At 38.8% G+C, this 19829-nt stretch overlaps 1 protein-coding gene across 1 annotated transcript; it reads left to right on the top strand.

Annotated features, from left to right (window-relative positions):
• The first annotated feature begins 1637 nt into the window (after positions 1-1637).
• On the top strand, positions 1638-18580 carry CLEC2D (C-type lectin domain family 2 member D). The gene is made up of 5 exons (XM_061204513.1): positions 1638-1765; positions 11034-11153; positions 13589-13764; positions 14339-14445; positions 15940-18580. Exons 1-5 carry the CDS (start codon positions 1687-1689, stop codon positions 16061-16063), a joined length of 606 nt encoding a protein of 201 aa, XP_061060496.1. The 5' UTR covers positions 1638-1686; the 3' UTR covers positions 16064-18580.
• The last annotated feature ends 1249 nt before the right edge of the window (positions 18581-19829 follow it).

Raw genomic sequence — 19829 nt, 5'->3', positions numbered from 1 at the left:
TGGGAGATGGATGGAAAAAGATATTGCTGCAATTTATGTCAGAGAGTGTTCTGCCTATGTTTTCCTCTAGGAGTTTTATAACATCCAGTCTCACATTTAGATCTTTAATCCATTTTGGGCTTATTTTTGTGTATGGTGTTAAAGAATGATCTAATTTCATTTTTTTACATGTAGCTGTCCAGTTTTCCTAGCACCATTTGTTGAAGAGACTGTCTTTCCACCATTTTATTGTTTTGCCTCCTTTGTTGTAGATTAATTGACCATATGTGCTTGGGTTTATCTCTGGGCTTTCTATCCCATTCCATTGACCTATATTTCTATTTTTGTGCCAGTACCATACTGTTCTGATGACTATAGCTTTGTAGTATAGTGTGAAGTCAGGGAGCCTGATTCCTCCAGCTCCGTTTTTCTTTCTCAAGATTGCTTTGGCTACTTGGGGTCTTTTGTGTCTCCATACAAATTTTAAGATTTTTTGTTCTAGTTCTGTGAAAAATGCCATTGGTAATTTGATAGGGATTGCATTGAATCTGTAGATTTCCTTGGGTGGTACAGTCATTTTGACAATATTGATTCTTCCAACCCAAGAACATGGTATCTTTCCATCTGTTTGTGTCATCTTTCATTTCTTTCTTCAGCATCTTATAGTTCTTGGAGTACAGGTCTTTTGTCTCCTTATGTAGGGTTATTCCTAGGTGTTTTATTCTTTTTGATGCGATGGTAAATGGGATTGTTTCTTGAATTTCTCTTTCTGATCTTTGTTATTAGTGTATAGAAATGCAACAGATTTCTGTGTATTAATTTTCTAACCTGCAACTTTACCAAATTCATTTTATGTATATAAAAGATATATGTATTTTTCCTATTATCTCAATTTGTTCGAGGCAATCAGGTCACTATTTAGTCTATGGCTAATCGTTCCCCACCACTGAAGCAAGATATTTATGAGCACTCTTAAAAAGCCCCATAATTGATGAGGTTTCCCAGTCTGGCTGGTTTGAACAGGCACTATTCCCATCTGGATGGGAACACTGGATACTGCTTCCTCTAGTCATTTCATATGTTTTGTTCCCTCCATCCTCATACACAAGTGCTGATCAGTACACTGCTGAATACCCAAGGGGAACACTCTGTACATCCCCAGAATCCTCTCTCTGTGTGTCTCTTTCTTTTCTGATACTCTATCTGCATAGGCCTTGTCTCTGAGCTTCCCCTCTTCACCTCAGGGAATCTCTTGGCATTTCTCTGGTTTCCCCCTGCTTAGATCACACCTACAAAACTATCTCTGGGCAGTAGCTGGGGCAATTGCAGGACTCACCAAATTTGTTTTCAGAGGATCACTGCCCTTCATTGATTGATGCCCAGTGATTGAAAAGGATTTTTTTTTCACACATTTTCTTTTTTTTCTTTTTAGTTGATTCAGGCAAGAAAGTAAATCTGGTCCCTGTTATTCCATTTTGACAGGGAACAGAAGTCTGTGGAGTTGATCTTTCTAAGTTAAAAGCACTTCGCATTTTAAAATTCTAAAGGACTTGTCAACTTCATTTATTTCCTTTACAGCCCACTTACTGGGCGGGGGTTTTGCTTCTCTTTTAGCTGATCGTCTAGATTCAAACTGTTTTCACTTCCCAGTTCCTGCTTTTGCAACTACTCAGAGACAGTACCGAGTGTTCCTGCTGAAGCAGAAACATGACTGTGGAGGAGTCTTCTTTGAAAATCTTACAGACAGACCCTACATCCAGAGAAAGCATGGAGGAGGGACGATCTGGTAAGGTAAAACTGATCAGCTTTGACAAAACGAAACAGCTCTTATTCCACTGACCACTGACAGCAGGATAGAAATTGCACTGCAGGAATATAATTCTTCACAGTTCACCTCCATAGAAGGAGAGGTGTTTTGAGGGACTAGAGGTGGATGAGAGGACAAGTGTGTAATTGTTGCATCGGTGATTGTGTTACTGTGTACGTTACTTAAATATTTCTGCACAGTGAATTAGGTTGCAGGAGGTTAAGAGAAAAATGTTGTTTGGGTTTATTTTATTAGTCCTTGTATTTCTCCCAGGTTGCTGGCAACTTGCACCCTGGCAAGTCACATTATGATATTAAATAACAGATATTTAATGAAACCTAGGGAGTTGGAGATGGTGTCACTTCTGAAGTGACTTTTGACCTGGTGTCACATTTTCTGGAAGAAATAGGATTAAAACTCACAATTTTAAAAGAAATATTTATTGGAGTATGGTTGCTTTACAGTGTTGTGTTAGTTTTTGCTGTGCAGCAAAGTGAATCAGTTCTGCATATACATATATCCCCTCTTTCTTAGTTTTCCTTCCCAGTTAGTTCACCACAGAGCACTGAGTAGAGATCCCTGTGGTATACAGTAGGTTCTCATTAGTTATCTCTTCTATACATAGTAGTGTGTATATGTCAATCCCAATCTCCCAATTCTTGCCACCCCTCCCTTCCCCCCTTGGCATCCGTAAGTTTGTTCTCTACATCTGTTTCTCTATTTCTGCTTTGAGAATAAGTTCATCTGTACCATTTTTCTAGATTCCACATATAAGTGATATTATACGATATTTGTTTTTCTCTTTCTGACTTACTTCACTCTGTATGACAGTCTCTAGGTCTAGCCATGTCTCTGCAAATGGCACTATTTCGTTCCTTTTTATGGCTGAGTAATATTCCATTGTATATTTGTAACACATCTTCTTTATCCATTCCTCTGTTGATGGGCATTTAGGTTGCTTCCATGTCCTGGCTATTGTAAATAGAGCTGCAATGAACATTGGGGTGCATGTATCTTTTTGAATTATGGTTTTCTCCAGGTATATGCCCAGGAGTGGGATTGTAGTTCTGTTTTTAGTTTTTTGAGGTGCTTCCATACTGTTCTCCATAGTGGCTGTACCAGTTTACATGCCCACCAACAGTGTAGGAAGTTTTCCTTTTCTTCACACCTTCTCCAGCATTTATTGTTTGTAGATTTTTTGACGATGGTCATTCTGACCGGTGTGAGGTGGTACCTCATTGTAGTTTTGATTTGCGTTTCTCTAATAATTAGTGATGTTGAGCATCTTTTCATGTGTTTTTTGGCCATCTGTGTGTCTACTTTGGAGAAATAAAAGTCATAATTTTTTGTTCAAAAAATAATTCTAACTAAATACAAAAGTATATTTTCTTTCCCTTGGGTACAAAAGTGCCCCACAAAATTTCCTTTTGGAATCAAGGGTAAATCTGATATTCAGTGATATCATTAAATATTTTAGCTAAAATCTATTGAGGCTCATTTATGTGTCCAAATGATTTTCTCTTTGCTTCCCCCTTTGTCTCTCTCCCTCTTTATGTCTCTCTCTCTCTGTCTCACAGGCTCTGGTGTACTTTTGTGTTCTCTCTCTCTCTCTCTCTCTTTCTCTCTTTCATATTCACTCCCTGGCCCTTTGATTATGGTGGATCTTCAGCTAGCCTTATGTCATCCTATTTAGAGTACCTTACCAAAGTAGTTTATAAAATGTGTCTTATCAGAAATTTTCAGGAGTGATCATAAAAATGATATGAGCATCTTTTAAACATAACCATTTTAGTTAAAGAGTTTTGATTTAATGAGAACATCAGAGTATTAAAACAACATAGTGATTGATTAGTAAAAGCATTTGTTGAAATATAGTGTCTATGTGTTTAATTTTGTTATTTATCAACATCCATGCATTAAAAAAAAATTGTAACCTCCTTCCCCTCTCCCCAGTTGATGTTAGCTGAGAATTAATTTCTTACTGTTCTCTAAAGAGACTTTTGTTTAATAAAACCATGAATAATTACTGACTCAAAAAAAAGTCCCTGCAGAAACTGGGACTATTGGTATGTAGATCCTTTGTCATTTAAAAACCGTGTGGGTGTTTGAGGGTGGGAGTTGGAGGCTAAACCTAACCACCAGCAAACCCTTTAGCATTTGTAGTTTATAGAAAATTTGATGAGAAAGAAAAAGAACATAGCTCACACGTGTTTGTATTTCAGTCCAGCAGAAAGAATACCTTTTACTGAACCTCTATTTTCTGCTAAAAACAAGCATTTCCTTCTTTCTTCTTTCCTTCTCCCCTCCCTGAATTTTATTTTTTATCAACAGGATATTGTAGTTCCTGAAACACAGGGTTCATGCTTAACGGAAAAGAAAGTTCTTAAAGAACGTTAATGTTTTTCTAGCTAAGTCAAGTGCTTACATAACTGAAACTATTTGACCCGTGCAAATGTGAAACCTATTTTTTTGAAATTTAAACTGTTCCTGTAAGTTAACTAAGTTTTCTAGAACATGAAAATAAAAGTTAAAACCAGTAGACCAGTAATATGGTTCATTTCTCTGTTCTTCTGTGAGATAATTCCTGACACCATTTTCCAAACTAGAAATTTGAAGGTGGTTGTGTTCAGAGTGTAATACAAGAGGCATATGAATTTAGAGGGAGACAAAAAGAGGACACACCAGAGGAGAGTGTCAGGAAGGAAGAGATTTTCCTCTGCTCTTCTGGCTGGTTTAAGAATTAAATTGACATGAGATAAATAACAGGAGAAAATCAAACAAAAGTTTAATAACATGTATACATGGGAGAGACACAGGAAAACTGAGTAACTGACTAAAATGGCCAAAAACTTCACCTTAAATACTGTCTCCAGCTAATGACAAAAGATGTTGGGGGTAGTGGTTTGGGACTTAAAAGGGGAGGAAGGTCATTGACATGGAAATGGAAAAGCAAATGTTTGGTGAATAAATGTTTGCTGGGCCACACAGAGACAAGGGACACAAGAGCGGACTCTGATCTTTAGGCCATTTCCAGTTTCCCCCATCATGCTCACCTCCTAATCTGCAGAGATCTCTGGTGATAGCTCTATTCCAGGAACAGGCCTTCTATCTAAATTCTTTTAGGCAGTTAGGGGGATGGTCAAAGATTCTTCCTGAGTCTTTGGGGCCTTGTTGGTTTTCAGCTTGAAATAATCCACATGCCAAAGAGACATTTTGGGGTGGCAAATTTTATTCCCCTACAAAAAAGGAGAAGAGAAGTATTAATAAGTAAGCAAGAAAGAGAAATGGAACATGAAACAAGGGAGGGTGTTAGGAGCTAGATATAGGGAAGTAAAGGAGAAGAAAAAGGGGGGACTTTTAGAAGATTAGTAAGGGGGCAAATAGGAGATTTATTGGAGAGGTGGAAGGGGAGATGTACGTCTTACTCTTCTAACAATGAAAAAAATGATGCAAAGACAGTTTTGAGTTTTATGAGTTTCTAAGACAGTTTTGCTTTAATGTAGAACCAGAAAGAATGAAGGTCGAGATTTTCTTATGGAGCCAAAATCCAAGTGTCATTGTATACTGTTTAAACAAGCCAATCCGATATTTTTTTCCTCTGCCTAGCATTTAAACTGAGGCTTCCTATCATTCTGGAAGATATACGTGAAGTGAGTGAAATGTAGTGGTTAAAAGAAAGTCAGCAGGAACTTTTTCAAAGTATAGTTGACATTCAGTAAAATTCACTCTTTTGGGTTACATTTCTATGAGTCTTGACAAATACATATAATCGTGTAACCACATCACAATCAAGATATAGAACAGTTCCACCCCCCTCCCATGCCCATGCCCTTTGTAAACATTTCTTTCCCGTTCCCGCACCCTTTGGCAACCACTGATCTGTTTTCTACTCTTGCTTTAGAAGAATGTGTACGGAGTCTGACTGTTTTTCACTTGGCATAATGCATTTAAATTCATCCACATCGTACTGTGTATCAATAGTGTGGACTTAGTAAAGGGAGATATTATTCACAAGGACTCGTGCAATAGGAAAAGTGCTCTAGAAAGGTTCTCATGTTATAAATAGGGCAAGAAGGGGAACAGAACACGTGTGGGGAAAGAGAGCATGAGTGTGAAGAGCAGGTGTCATTTCCAGAGTTAATACTTCTCACTTGTGTTCCAGGGACACGTGGTCATGAGCACACACGAGCTGTTATGCACCTCAGTGCTTTCTTTAGTGCTTGTTTGCATTTTCAGGCAAGCCAGAGTTTGGGGGTCTTTGGGGAGGAGAGGGGCTCACTAAAATTTATCAAGCCAAAGCCAAATAAGAAATGAAGAATTTTGAACATGTTACCGGGTGCCAGCTCGCTTAGTTCGCCGCACGACAGGCCAATGAATCGGAGAGGGGGTGCTGAGGCAGAGAATACAACTGTACTCGGAAAGCCGGCAGACCGAGAAGATGACCTGCAAGGTTTAATCAGTCCTGTTTTCAAAAACTTCGCCAGGATTGGCTGAATTCCCTTTTGGGCCTCTTGTCTCAGAGGATATTGTTTTAGATTAGGCGTCCCAGCGTCCCTTTTTAATGGGATTTGCGTTGGTGTTGCATTTTTGGTCTTCCCTGGAGTGCCATCAGCCCACGCTTCTGGCCTTACCTTTTCATAGACCTCAGGGGGAAAGAGCTCTGTCTCCTTCCCTGGGGTTTCCATGAGCACTTTTTGTAGGCTTAAAATCGTGCTCCAGTGGGATCCTGATGTCAAGCTGTTCTGGGGAAAAAGTTACTTGAGCATTTAATTTACGAAGGAGATCTCGTCCCAAAAGGGGGATTGAACACTTGGCATATATAAGAAGCTATGTTTCAGGCTGAGGTCCCCTAGTTGGCATTCCAGAGGTTGTAAAAACTAACGGTTTTGTACTTCTCCAGAAATTCCTGTGACTGGGATAGACTGAGATGTTTTCTATGCCACTTTGGTGTTTACCACAGAATATGTGGCACCCGTATCTATTAGAAAGTCAGTCAACTTGTTCCCCACTGTCAAAGTGGGGAAATTAGAATCAGATGCCTCAAGTCCAAGGGAGTCCCTGGGCCTCTTCATTCATTATCAGAGTGTTCCTCTCTTTTTACCATATGAGAGGCTCCTGTCTTCCTTCTATTATTCTTCCGTCTAGGGTAATCTCTTTTCCAATGCACTTCCTCCTTGCAGGAAGCACATTGTTCCTTCCCCAGTGGTGACTTCCTTTAGGTTACTCACTTTCTGGGAATTTAATGCTGCTGCCAGAAAAGGCATTCCATTTTGCATCTTCTTGCTTCTGTCGTTGTTCCCTGTTGTTGAATACTTTAAAAGCAACATCTACTAATTGAGAAGGGTTCATTCCAAATGCACCATCTAACTTCTGTAATTTTTTCCCTATATCTGGGGCATTTTGCCCAATGAAAGTCATATTTATCATCCTTACATTCTCAGGGGCCTCAGGGTCTGCATCCGTGTAGCGCCTATAAGCTTGATAAATCCTTTCTAGGAACTCTGCTGCATCCTCATTTGGTTTTTGTTTTATCTCCTGAATCTTGTTTAACCTCTTTTGTCTAGGTACCCCCTTTTGAAGACCCACTAAGACACACCTCCTATAATGTTCTAGAAGTGGCATGCCCCCACTCTTAGGATCCCAGTTAGGCTTAGCAATAGGGACTGACAGATTTGCTTCTGGAGTTCCATTTGGGTCCACTAGGTGGAGCCGGTGTGCTTCCTCTCTAGCCTTGTCAATGACCATCCTGCTTTCATCCCCAGTACACATTATATTCATAGGAGTGTGAATGTCCGCCCAAGTGGGATGGTGAGTGGCAAATATGGAGGTGAATGAAAAGTTCAGTCATACAGAGTGGGTCCTCTCAGTAAGCAGGCTTATGGTTTTTACAGTTAAGCAAAGCTGAAGTCGAGAATGGATTGTGTATCCATAGGAACCCAGGTGGTTGGCCGTTTGCATTAAGGCCTCCTACAGGGTATCAGCGCAAGGGAAATTGCCCTGCTGTGGATGTGCCTCCCGGTTCAAATTCGGTGCCCTGTCAGGTCTTAGATTGTGATACTAAACTAGGTCCCTGTGCCCCGGGGGTTACCATAGAAACCACTATTTGATCCCTATGGGTGAGGGAAACAGGAAGTGGTGAAAGGGATAAATATGTTGGCGGCATGTGGGGGGCACAGTTGGAACAACTGCCGGTGCAGCCTGCTTGGCCAGTGGGGGAGCTGGATAGGCCAGAGGGGGGTTTAAGTTTTGAAATAACGTCCCCACTCTCATTTTCTCTCTCTTCCTCTTGTAGAACAGGTTCCCCCTTGGGTTTTCTTTTAGATCGTTGCACCATAAGATGGCAGTCCTCTGACTCCTTTTCCTCCTGTTGCAAAAGCATAAATGCTTCTACATATGGAATCTCATCTTTTTTCCCTGTTCTTTTGCAAAACGCTTCTAACTGTGAGATCGTATAATAATTGACTGAGCCATTCAGGGGCCATCGTTCTTCTGATCCTAACATATATTGGGTCCACACCCTATTACAATAGTATATCATGTCTTTCTTAGTCATAGGCTCATGGCTATGTTTTGCCTATTTATCTAATATACACCCCAAAGGGCTTTCCTTCGGGATAGATGGAATATTTCCCATTTTTATAAGTTTGATAACACCAAAACACAAAAGACACAGATGAATTCCAACACAAAAGGCACGAACAAATTCTAGCATCGATGCACACGAAACCAAGACAAAACCAGACCAAAACCAATGAACTAGTTCCCAGATTGGGTAGACTTACCCTGCAAAACCAATGAACTAGCTCCCAGCGAACCAGTTCCCAGAATAAGGTAGAGTCCAACAACAATTCCCTCCTCCAGCAGGGTACCCCAACCCTATTGGGGTTGTTCCATAAAGGAAAAGCCCAGATTGAGGGGGGAATATGTTCCCAGCGTGAATGCTGGAGCGACTTACCCTCCAGAATTGAATCGAGTCCATTGACTCATAGCCCCAAATGGAATCGAAGTTCCCCAGATGGAACTGAAGTTCCCCAAATTGGAGTTTGTCAGTTCCTTGCTTCAATTGCCAAGCGCTGGGGTAGCCAGTGCCATTTCAGGGAACTTGGAAAGGAAGATCCTCAGGAAAAATGGTCCTGGCAGCTGCTAGGGCCTTGCCCCAATATTCCCTGACCAGGATTGGCTAGCCACGAGCAGCAAGGCTCCTGGCTGCCTCACCAAATTTGTTACCAAGTCGAAGCTCACTCTGCTCACCGCATGACAGGCCAGTGAATTGGAGACGAGGTGCTGAGGCAAGGAATACAACTTTATTCGGAAGGCTGGCAGACTGAGAAACTGGCCTCCAACCCCCGATAAGATGATTTATTGGAGACATTATTCTGCCATCTTCTCGGTCTGCCAGCTTTCCGAATAAAGTTGTATTCCTTGCCTTGACACCTCTTCTCCGATTCATTGCCCTGTCGTGCGGCGAGCAGAGCAAGCTTGGACTCGGTAACAAACATAGGTTCAAGTTTTTCTTTTTGCTTAATATCAAGTGTATTTGTTTATCTTTTTACCAGCTGAAGGATATTTAAATTGTTGGCAGTTTTTGGTGATAATGAATAAAGTTGATATAAATATTCAAGTATAGGTTTTTGTGTAAATGGAAGTTTCCATTCCTTTTGCATAGACACCTAGGGATGGGTTTGCTAGGGCATATGGTAAGGTTATGTTTACCATACCTAACTGCCAAGCTGTGTTCCAAAGAGGCTATACTGTTGCATTTCCAACAACAATGCATGAGAATTCCATTTGTATCGTTTCTTCACCATAGCTTAGTTTTGTTAGTTTTGTTTTATCTGCCACTCTAATGCTCATATAGTGACAGCTCATTGTATTTTAATTTATGTTTCCCTAATGACTGGTTATGTTGGTTTCTTGATTCATGGGAGCCAGCAGGGCAGTCACAGGAGCTGCCTAGGGCCACTAGAGCCAGCATTTGCTTGGGTGAAAGGAGGCCTGGGCTCCCAGGAGCCTGCTGGGAGCCTGGTGTCATGGGAGTCACTTGGGTCACTGGAGCTGGGAGGCACTGGGGTGAGGGGGGTCTGGGTTAGCAGGAGTCTGCAGGGAGTCACCCAGGCTGTAGCACTCAGCCTGATCTGATGCTGGGGCAGGCATATCTGGGATCTGTAGTGAAGTCAGGCACTGTTTTACTATCCTTTTCCCACAGGGAAAGGGTCTCTCTCTGTGCTGGACTGCCCAGTCCTGGGGGAAAGGTGTTGGGGGCCTGGGTTCCCAAGAGTTCACCAGGAACCAGGTATCACAGGAGCCACCTGGAGCTGCTGGAGTTGGCAGGTGCAGGAGGGAGACAGGGACCTGGGCTCCTAGGAGCCCACAGGAAGCCCTGTGTGGAAGCTGTCTGAGGCTGCTTTATCTGCCTGGAATTGCTGGAGTAGGCAGGGGCTGAGATGAGGCATGGGGGTGGGTGTGCCTGGAATCCGTGGCTCTTGGGAAGATATTTTCATGTGCAGATAATCTTCAAATTGATATTTCTACTGGGAGATGAGCGGATGTCACTTCTAGAGACACTTTCACTCCTTTCCAATCTGTATGCCTTTTATTTATTTTTCTTGCCTTATTGCCACTGATAGAACATCTAGTAAAAAGTTAAATTGGATTGGTGAGAGCAGACTTCCTTGCCTTGTTCCTGACCTTTGGAGGAAGGCGTTTACTTTTTCACCATGAAGTATCATGCTAGCTGTTCTTTTTCTGTAGATGATATTTATCAGGTTAAGTCCTTCAATTCCTAATTTGTTGGGATTTGTTATCTTGGATGAATAATACATTTTTCACATTTTTTTCTATATTTATTGAAATGATCATGTGCTTTCTCTTCTCTTATTTTGTTAATGTGATGAATTAATTATATTGAGTAATTTTCTAATGCTCCTTTCAGTGTTTCTAACCAGATCTCTTATTTGTGCAGGCAAATCTGGATCATTTGTATGTTTCTTTTTCATCCTGATTTCTACTCTTTTTGATTCTTATTCTCTCATTAGCTCTTCTTCCAATAACTGGAAGATTCTCTAGGGGAAATAAAACTCAGTTTCTTGGGCCATGGCTCTCATTTGTGGACCTGGACCTTTTGTGAAGGGGGTTGGCAATAGGGGAGTTGAGGTACAGCTGACTTTACAGGTTGATTCTGTGATAAATTTAAGTTTTTCTTCCTAATACCTTCATGAGATTGAGATTATGACATTTGTATTTATAGGTAAAGGCCTCCAAAGAAAATGCCTACTAATTACATCTCCTGTAATCCCGCTTTACTCTTGCATCATCATTATTATGGTCCTAGCTACAATTGTGATGGTACTTTCCACTTTTCTGGCAGGTGAGTTACCTGTTCTCCAAACTTTACATGTTCTTCACACATTTATGTTGTTGATAAATACTTATTGAGCTCCATTATGTACCAGGCACTGTGTGAAGTGCTTTAGGTATATCAGTGAACAAAACACGCAAAAAATCCCTGCTCCTAGGGAACTCATATTGTAGCAGGAAGACAGAGATACTATAATATAGGGGTAACAGTTTGAGGAATACAAGTGGCCAGGGTAAGCATCCTTGAAAGGATGACTTTTCAGCAAACTTTTGAAGGTGATGAAGGAGCCATGTGGCTATATGGGGAAAGCATTCCAGGTGGCAGGAACAAGCAGAATCAAAGGAGGAATCTCCTTGGTATGTTGGAGGAAAAGCAAGGAGGCTTCTTCAGCTAAAGCAAAATGAGAATGAGGGAGAGTAATGGGCTGGGGGTCAGGGAGATAATAACCTTATGAGTCAGTTAAAGACTTCAGCTTTTATTTTGAGTGTAGTGGGGAGGATCAGGAAGAGGGAAATTGTAGGAGAGGAATGCCATGATCTGAATTTCACTGTAGAATAATCATTTTGACAGCTACTTTGAGAACAGATTGTTAGAAGAAAAAGTAGACTCAGGAACACCTATTAGGGCAAACTTGTAGAAATCCAGGCCAGAGAGGACCATGGCTTGGCCCTGATGGTAACAGTGGAGGTGGGACTAGGTGTCAGAATCTATCTACTTTGAAAGTTGAGTCAACAGTATTTCCTATCAGATTGGATAAGGGAGGAAAAAGTGAGGTTATGGAACAAAAACATCTATTCTTCCCATAGCCTACACTCTGAAATCTTGCTGGTTTCAGAGCATCTAGTTGAATTTCACTGTAGAATAATCATTTTGACAGCTACTTTGAGAACAGATTGTTAGAAGAAAAAGTAGACTCAGGAACACCTATTAAGGCAAACTTGTAGAAATCCAGGCCAGAGAGGACCGTGGCTTGGCCCTGATGGTAACAGTGGAGGTGGGACTAGGTGCCAGAATCTATCTACTTTGAAAGTTGAGTCAACAGTATTTCCTATCAGATTGGATAAGGGAGGAAAAAGTGAGGTTATGGAACAAAAACATCTATTCTTCCCATAGCTTACACTCTGAAATCTTGCTGGTTTCAGAGCATCTAACAAGGGCCCAAATATTTTTATATATATTTAACAGAAATATGTATAAAACAAAAAACTACATAGGAAACCCTACGTTGTATTTTTGGTACTAAAATCAATATTTGAACTGTGTTATGTTTTGTCTACTAGAAGGTTTTATACCTCCTAAGAAATGTACCATAGTAAAATCTAGGAAAGGCAAGGAGTTTGCCTTTCTTTTGTCAAGAGTAAGAAGGACTGATATTAAGGAAGATGTGGGAAAGGGAATCTGTATGATACTAGGAAAGAGTACTACAGAAATTAAATGCTACAGAAATTGATTTCCTTAAAGCCATTAGTGTCCGTGTACCCCTGGGAAGTCAGATACACAGGTACTCTGCTTGAAGTCCAGTGGACTGATGACTTTTGTGCCTGGGATAAGACTGTCAGTGATGACTTAGGAAGGCAACAATTGAATGTACGTACTTCAAGACTGATCTCAGGGGTAAAAGATCACCATATAAAATATATATATTTATTCACATATTAGTTTCTGTAGGCCATTCTGTTCCAAGGCAAATCCTCAATATAATAAAATCATTTAGGAAAAAACAACTACTGCTAGCTTGCACTCAGCAAGTGATCATGGATCTCAATATTGTATTCTCCCAGAAACCAAAAAAAGAAAAATGATCTCAGAAAGGCCTGCTGTTTTGGCAAGCAGTGAAATGCAATCATATTTCCACATATTGAGTAGCAGTTGGTATTTTATAAATGGCTAAGGCTGGTAGCATTCCAAGAGGCATTAGAAATATTAGTTGGTAGTGCATTACAGCTCAGCAATTCTGCACATAACCAAGAGTTGGGCAGCATCCACAGAAAGTATTTATTATGTAGCCAGGCACTTGAGAATATGTTTCTGGGAACAAAATAAGATGATGATAAGGGAAATTATGTAATGAGTGGTGCCAAAATACGTGTAAAGGAAAACTATTCATTGGGAAAAACAAATGCATTTGGGCATGGAAGACATTTTTAACAATTTGTCTACCTATAGAAAGTAGCCCCTGTTCAGATTTTAAGAAGAACAAAATGCTACTAGCAAAGGCCATAAAAGTACAAGAGTCTAGTTGATATTTGGCCATGTTTTTCTTCAAATCCCTCATTTTGGAATTTGGTTATACTGTACTTACACATACACATACACATGTATATATATGTGTATACATACATATGTAAAAAAAAAGACTGACCTCAGGATGGTAAGTGGAAAAATAGATAAAAGGGATGAGAAAATGTATTTGTTATGATTCACTGTGTCTGTCCAACTTTTAGTGAGAAACACAAAGCCGGTCTCGTATGTTCTGTATGTTACCTGCCCAAAAGAATGGATTGGATTTGGAAGTAAGTGTTTTTATTTTTCTGAAGACACAAGGAATTGGACATTCAGCAAGACATTCTGTACTTCATTAGAAGCTGTTCTTGCTCAGTTTGAAACCAAGGAAGAGCTGGTAAGAAATATTTTTGGATCATGTTCTTTGTTGAATACTTAAACCCCCTGAGAAAGATATAGGCTGCCTAGGGTGAAAGCTGAAAGATGAGGAAGGACCCCATTCCAGGCAGACTTGGGGGCATGGGATGCATATTAGTGCCTAATATATGTTTGGGGTATATTCTCTGCCTGGAACCCTGTGAGACAATTTAGATACATTCTGTCATGTAATCCTCATAGTTAACCTTCAATTAGATGTATTGTTCCCATTGTACAAAGAAATATGGTAATCATGTAATTTATCATCCAAATTGGGACATTTTGGGAAGTGAAAGTGAGAATATTAATATTATGCTGGAACCACAGGCATAACCTGGGACTTTCCCAAGTTGGGATGTATGGTCACTTTAATGTAATTTAGGATTAGAGATATTGGAGTGACTTAAACTGAGAAGTGGGGACTAGTCTCCCTCCAAAGTCTAAGCTTCTCCATTATACCAGGCTGCCACCCAAAGAGAGAAGGCTGGAGGGAAGAGAGACTCAAGAGTAATATGAAAGAGACACGTGTTCTTACTTTCTGTGTTTTATAATAGGACTTCCTGAAAAGATACAAAGGCCCTTCTGACCATTGGATTGGCCTTAGAAGAGAATCATCACAGCAAGTTTGGAAATGGACAGACAGCACTGAATATAATGCCTCGTACGTTTTTAGTCTTCTTTTCCTTCTGTTGTGTTTACATGTGGTTATGTGTGTGAGTTGTGTTTATGGGAAAATAAATTTAATATCATGGAAGGCTTACTGCTCTATAAGGTACAAAATAGAAATCCTTTGTATGCTCTTCCATTTATTAGCTGTGCCTTTGGAAAAACTTATTGTGATTTCATTGAAATCTTTAGCATGATGATGACATTTGACATAGTTTTTCCACTTTCATCCACTGACTTAAACTGTGCTGAAATCCCTATTTAGAATGTAGAGAGAACAGCTGATGCACAGCAGGGGTCCTACAATCCTAGAAAGCCACTGAAGCATTGATATCCACAGACCCTCAGTCCACTCTCCCAGCTGCTGCGTCCATTCACAAAAGGAAGGTCGTCAGGGAACCAATGGGAATCCCCGCTAAATTATCTCTGAAAGGAACTTAGTAACATACCTTGGATTGTGAACACTTCAGTGGGGGTATTTTGAATTTAACCATTACATTGGAGCAGATAAAATATAAGGGCCCAATCACTTCCATCAATCAAAGCTAAGCCGTTTTAAGAATTTACTATTAAGTAAATATTTTTATTTTCACACTTGTATGAAACAGGTCAGGAGAACACTGAAAATAATCTTCACTGAAGGCCACTGACAATGGAAGTAATCAATAAACAATCAATAATAAGAATAGAAAAGAGTTTTATTTGAGCCAAGCTGAGGAGTAGCCCGGAAGCCCGCTTCGCAGATTACTCTGAGAAACTGCTCCAGAGAAGCAGCGTTTCCAGCAGAGTTTTATATTTTATATTTAATATCTTGTCAGAACAGAGAACATTAAACAAGTCAGGGTTACATTTCTTCAAGGTTTCAAATTAAAAAAAAAAAAAAGACCAGCATGTACACAGCCGACCAGTATGGCCTTGGCCCCTGGGAAGGGAGTCTTATCATTGAAGGAGGACCAGTATTGGTGTCCCAAGAAGAGGGGCATTTAATCTTTATTTTTAACATGGTCATTCTTTACTTCTGGTCAATGTGCCCTTTTCTTTAATAATTAAAGCGGATGTACAAATGTATGTTTGTTAGGCCACAAACAGGCTATTTTAGATAGCATAAAATTCAAGTTAACTCATGTATAAGCCAGAATGACTTCCCTATATCTCAATATGTGATAATTTCTTTTATCACCGCCGATGGCAGCAGTTCACTTGGCTACAACAGCAAGCACTAGTTAAATACCTGGTAAACAACATAACTGGATTTGGTATGGATGACGATAATCTTCTGATATTCAAGCAGGGACTTTGAGAATAGAAAAGGAACGAAATACAGACAGGGTATATATTTACGAAGAAGCCATATGAATGACAGATTTTCACTTTTCTCTTGTTCACATTAAAAATACCTGGAGTAAGGGTGCTGAAGAATACAGAGGAGGAATGAATGTAGATGTCTGTCCAACCTATGCTTTTTTAATATTCTTGTGTTTGGTTTTAGGTTTGTCATCAAAGGAGTTGGGGAATGTGCCTACCTGAATGACATTGGACTTAGTAGTGCCAGGAGCTACACAGATAGAAACTGGATTTGCAGCAAGACAATAATAATGTCTCCATTGACTTAGATACTTTAAGGACTTTTTAGGGAATTTCACGCACCATCTCCAAGAGATGCATTATAAATTGTTATATACAGTTGCTGCTGTATTTCTTGGCCTGCCAAAAATATCACCAATGTGCATTTATAATACTTGTTAACAGCAAAAAGGCAAGCTATCCTTGAATGATGTAATATAGGGATTTGGAAGAGCATGATTCTAAATTAAGTAGGTGTTAAGTAATATGAGTTGATATTTATATTTTGAACCCAATAAGTATGAATGAATTCCTCTTTTTCTATACAGACAGCCCTGTATTTGTATACATGGGACCATAAAAATGACTATGATAGCTGAAACCGTGCAAAATGATTTTAATAAGCAATGAGAAAAGATACAATTGGTTAACACATTCAAAATTCTCTTACTGTCAGTTGAAAATATATAGGGAAATTTTTAAAAGTACTAAGACTAGGGACTTCCCTGGTGGTCCAGTGGCTAAGACTCTATGCTCCCAATGCAGGGGGCCCGGGTTTGATCCCTGGTCAGGGAACTAGATCCCACATGCCACAACTAAGATCCAGCATGCCGCAACTAAAGATTCTGCATGCCAGAATCTCAACAAAGTTTGAAGATCACAAGTGCCGCAACTAAGACCTGGCACAGCCAAAAAAAAAAAGAAAGTACTAAAACTAATATTTATTATAGACTTTGTATTTTAAAACATTAGAAACACTGAAAAAGTGCTTTTTACACTTTAATTCTTAGTGTTTATGTTTTAAATTACTGTGTGCTAAATAAACATTATACCTATAAACAAATACCAATCTTTTGTTTACCCTTTATTGGATTTTAAAAATCCTGTTTTTATCCCAATTAAATCACAAATAGTTAGTTACTTCTACTCATTAGGCATTCAATACCCAACCTCAGAACTGTTTATATACGATTGAATTTTAGAAGCAAAATGTTTTAAATTTTTACTGCATTAGCTACACTGTACTGATGAGTCCCAAAAAGGACGAAATAGCAATTTATAATGCATCCTCTCTCTTTATGTACTTCCATTTCTCCCATCTCATTGGTGTATTTGTCAGCTGCTTCTTTCCTTTTTTAAAATTTTTATTGGAGTATAGTTGATTTACAATGTTGTGTTCGTTTCGGGAGTACAGCAAAGTGAATCAGTTATAATACACATATGTCCACTCTTTTTTAGATTCTTTCCCCATATAGGCCATTACAGAGTATTGAGTAGGGTTCTCTGTGCTTTACAATAGGTTCTTGTTAGTTATTTATTTTATGTATAGTAGTGTGTATATGTCAATCCCCATCTTCCAATTTATCCCTCCCTACCCCCTTACCACCTGTTAACCATAAATTTGTTTCTGTTTTGTAGATAAGTTCATTTGTACACTTTTTTTAGATTCCACGTGTAAGCGATATCATATGATACTTGTCATTCTTGTCAGTTTCCTCTTGTAATTCTATGCAGTTTTGTATATATTTAATTTTGTGTATATTTATATGTATTGTATATTTTTATTATCATATATACTTGAGATTATGTATTGGATGCTTTTTGGCTTACAGTTCATTTTATCTCAGGTTTTCTAAGAGGCAGGGACTATGTCTAGTTCACTTCTGTGTCCTCGGAGACTAGTATTGGGTTGGCCAAAAAGTTCGTTCAGGTTTTGTGATGCGGAAAAACCCGAACGAACTTTTTGGCCAACCCAATACAATGCCTCAAGTACAGCATATGTTCTAAATATACCTGTGGATATATCTTCATGACTATGAGATCCTGCCCTATTTGCTTAGCTTTGCTTAGTTTCTGCTAACTTTCTCATAAAGAAAGGTAAATTTCCACAGAAATCTGGAAAGTAAAAAAAAAAAAAAGATTTTATATTGATAAACTTACAAATGAAAGTTTAAGTTAGTGTGACTAACTTACAAATGAAATTTGAGTCAAACTGTGACCCTAACTGACCTAGTATTCTTTCACAAACATTTTCCAAGCCATGTATCTAAAGCATGAATTCTGTTTCTTAGCTGTGACCTTTAAAAATTACATAGCCCCTCAAAGCAGAGTTTCTTCCCATGGAAAATACATATGAGTAGAGTTTCCTGTGCTAAATGGGAAGGAAATCTAAAAAAGAGAGGATATAAGTATAACTGATTCATTTTACTGTACAGCAGAAACTAAGACAACATTGTAAAGAAACTATACTCCAATAAAAATTAATAAAAAAAAGAAAACATGTTGAAATTAAACCTTTGATGGATATGAAACTACCAAACTCACTTGGGGGCATGCAGACAAAGAAGTCTCGGAACCTTCACAGTTCCTGACAAAATTGTCAATCCTGGATGGGGAGGGGTACAAGTAAGTCTAAATAATATTAAGAAGGATATTCTGTACAAATTGAGATGACTTTCTGACATAAAAGAACTTTTTCTTCTAAATGCTAATGTTTCTATATTTCATAGACCTTAACTCTAGTTTCAACCTGAAATAAAATCACACTTCAACCAGAAAAAAAATTTATATATATGTGTGTGTGTATGATTACCAGTTTCACTGGCTAGTTTTAAGATTCAAATGAGGTAACAGATGGAAGTCTCTTGTCACTATATCTGACTTAGTAAATATTTAAGAAATAGTTTTTCTTCCATTATTGCTCTATGGAAATAAAAGTAAAAATAACAGCAAATATTCTGCTACCAGTGTGGGAACGTCTAAGTGATGATAAATCCAGTGTCACTTTCCTGCTGCCACCAGCAGGAAGTCAGCGAGCTGTATGAATCAGTTCCTAGTGCTTCAGTAGAAATCACTACTGGTTGAATTAATCATTCAGCGCTCATGAGGAAAACATTTCTTCACAGGAACAAGCCTGCAAAAGTACCTAGAAAAACATCTACATAATTTGGGACTTACCCATTCTTCCCCTTTAAATTCATTCTGATTCATTCTTTATATTGTAACCAGATGGATTATTCTAATCCAAAGTGTAATCGGGCCACTCCTTTAAATAAAATCTTTTAATGACTTCTCCTTTACTCTCAGTGTACCACCCAAACTCCTAATGCTAATCAGGATCATATAATATAATTGTGTCACTGCGTCTCCAAAATATAAAAAACAAAACAAAAGCCTCCTAGAATTAATGAGTCCAGAAAGGTTGAAGGATACAAGTTCAAGACACAAAACTTAATCACTTTTTATATACTAACAATTAACATGTGGAAACAAATGAGAAACACAATAGCACCTATCATTCCAAAGAAAGTGAAATATTTATGCACAAAATTAAAATACATTCAGGAAATGAATGCTGACATTTTAAAACGCTGATAAAAAAATGAAAGAAAACTGGATAAATGGAGGTACAGACTGTGTTTGTGGATTTGAAGACTTAACATAGTAAAAATATCAGTTCTTCCCAAAGTGATCTATAGGTTTAATGCAATTTATGTCAAAATCCAGCAGGATTTTCATAGACATAGACTATAGAAAAACTTATTCCAGAATTCAAATGGAAAGACATAGGCCCTAGAATAACAAAACAATCTTGAAAAAGAACAAATTGGGGGGAATGATTTTATATGATGTTAAGGTTTACTACATTGCTAAGGTCATTAAACAATGTTGACAGAGTGCTGGACACATAGATTAATGCAAAAGAACAGAGAACCCATAAATAGACCCACATAAATATGACCAACTGAATTTTCACAAGGGTACCAAAGCAATTCAGTAAGTAAATGATGCTAGAGCACTTGGACATCCTCTGGC

This window comes from Eubalaena glacialis, chromosome 11, assembly GCF_028564815.1.
Source record: "Eubalaena glacialis isolate mEubGla1 chromosome 11, mEubGla1.1.hap2.+ XY, whole genome shotgun sequence".
Classification (NCBI taxonomy): Eukaryota; Metazoa; Chordata; class Mammalia; order Artiodactyla; family Balaenidae; genus Eubalaena; species Eubalaena glacialis.
This window is presented reverse-complemented; position numbering and strand designations above follow the sequence as displayed.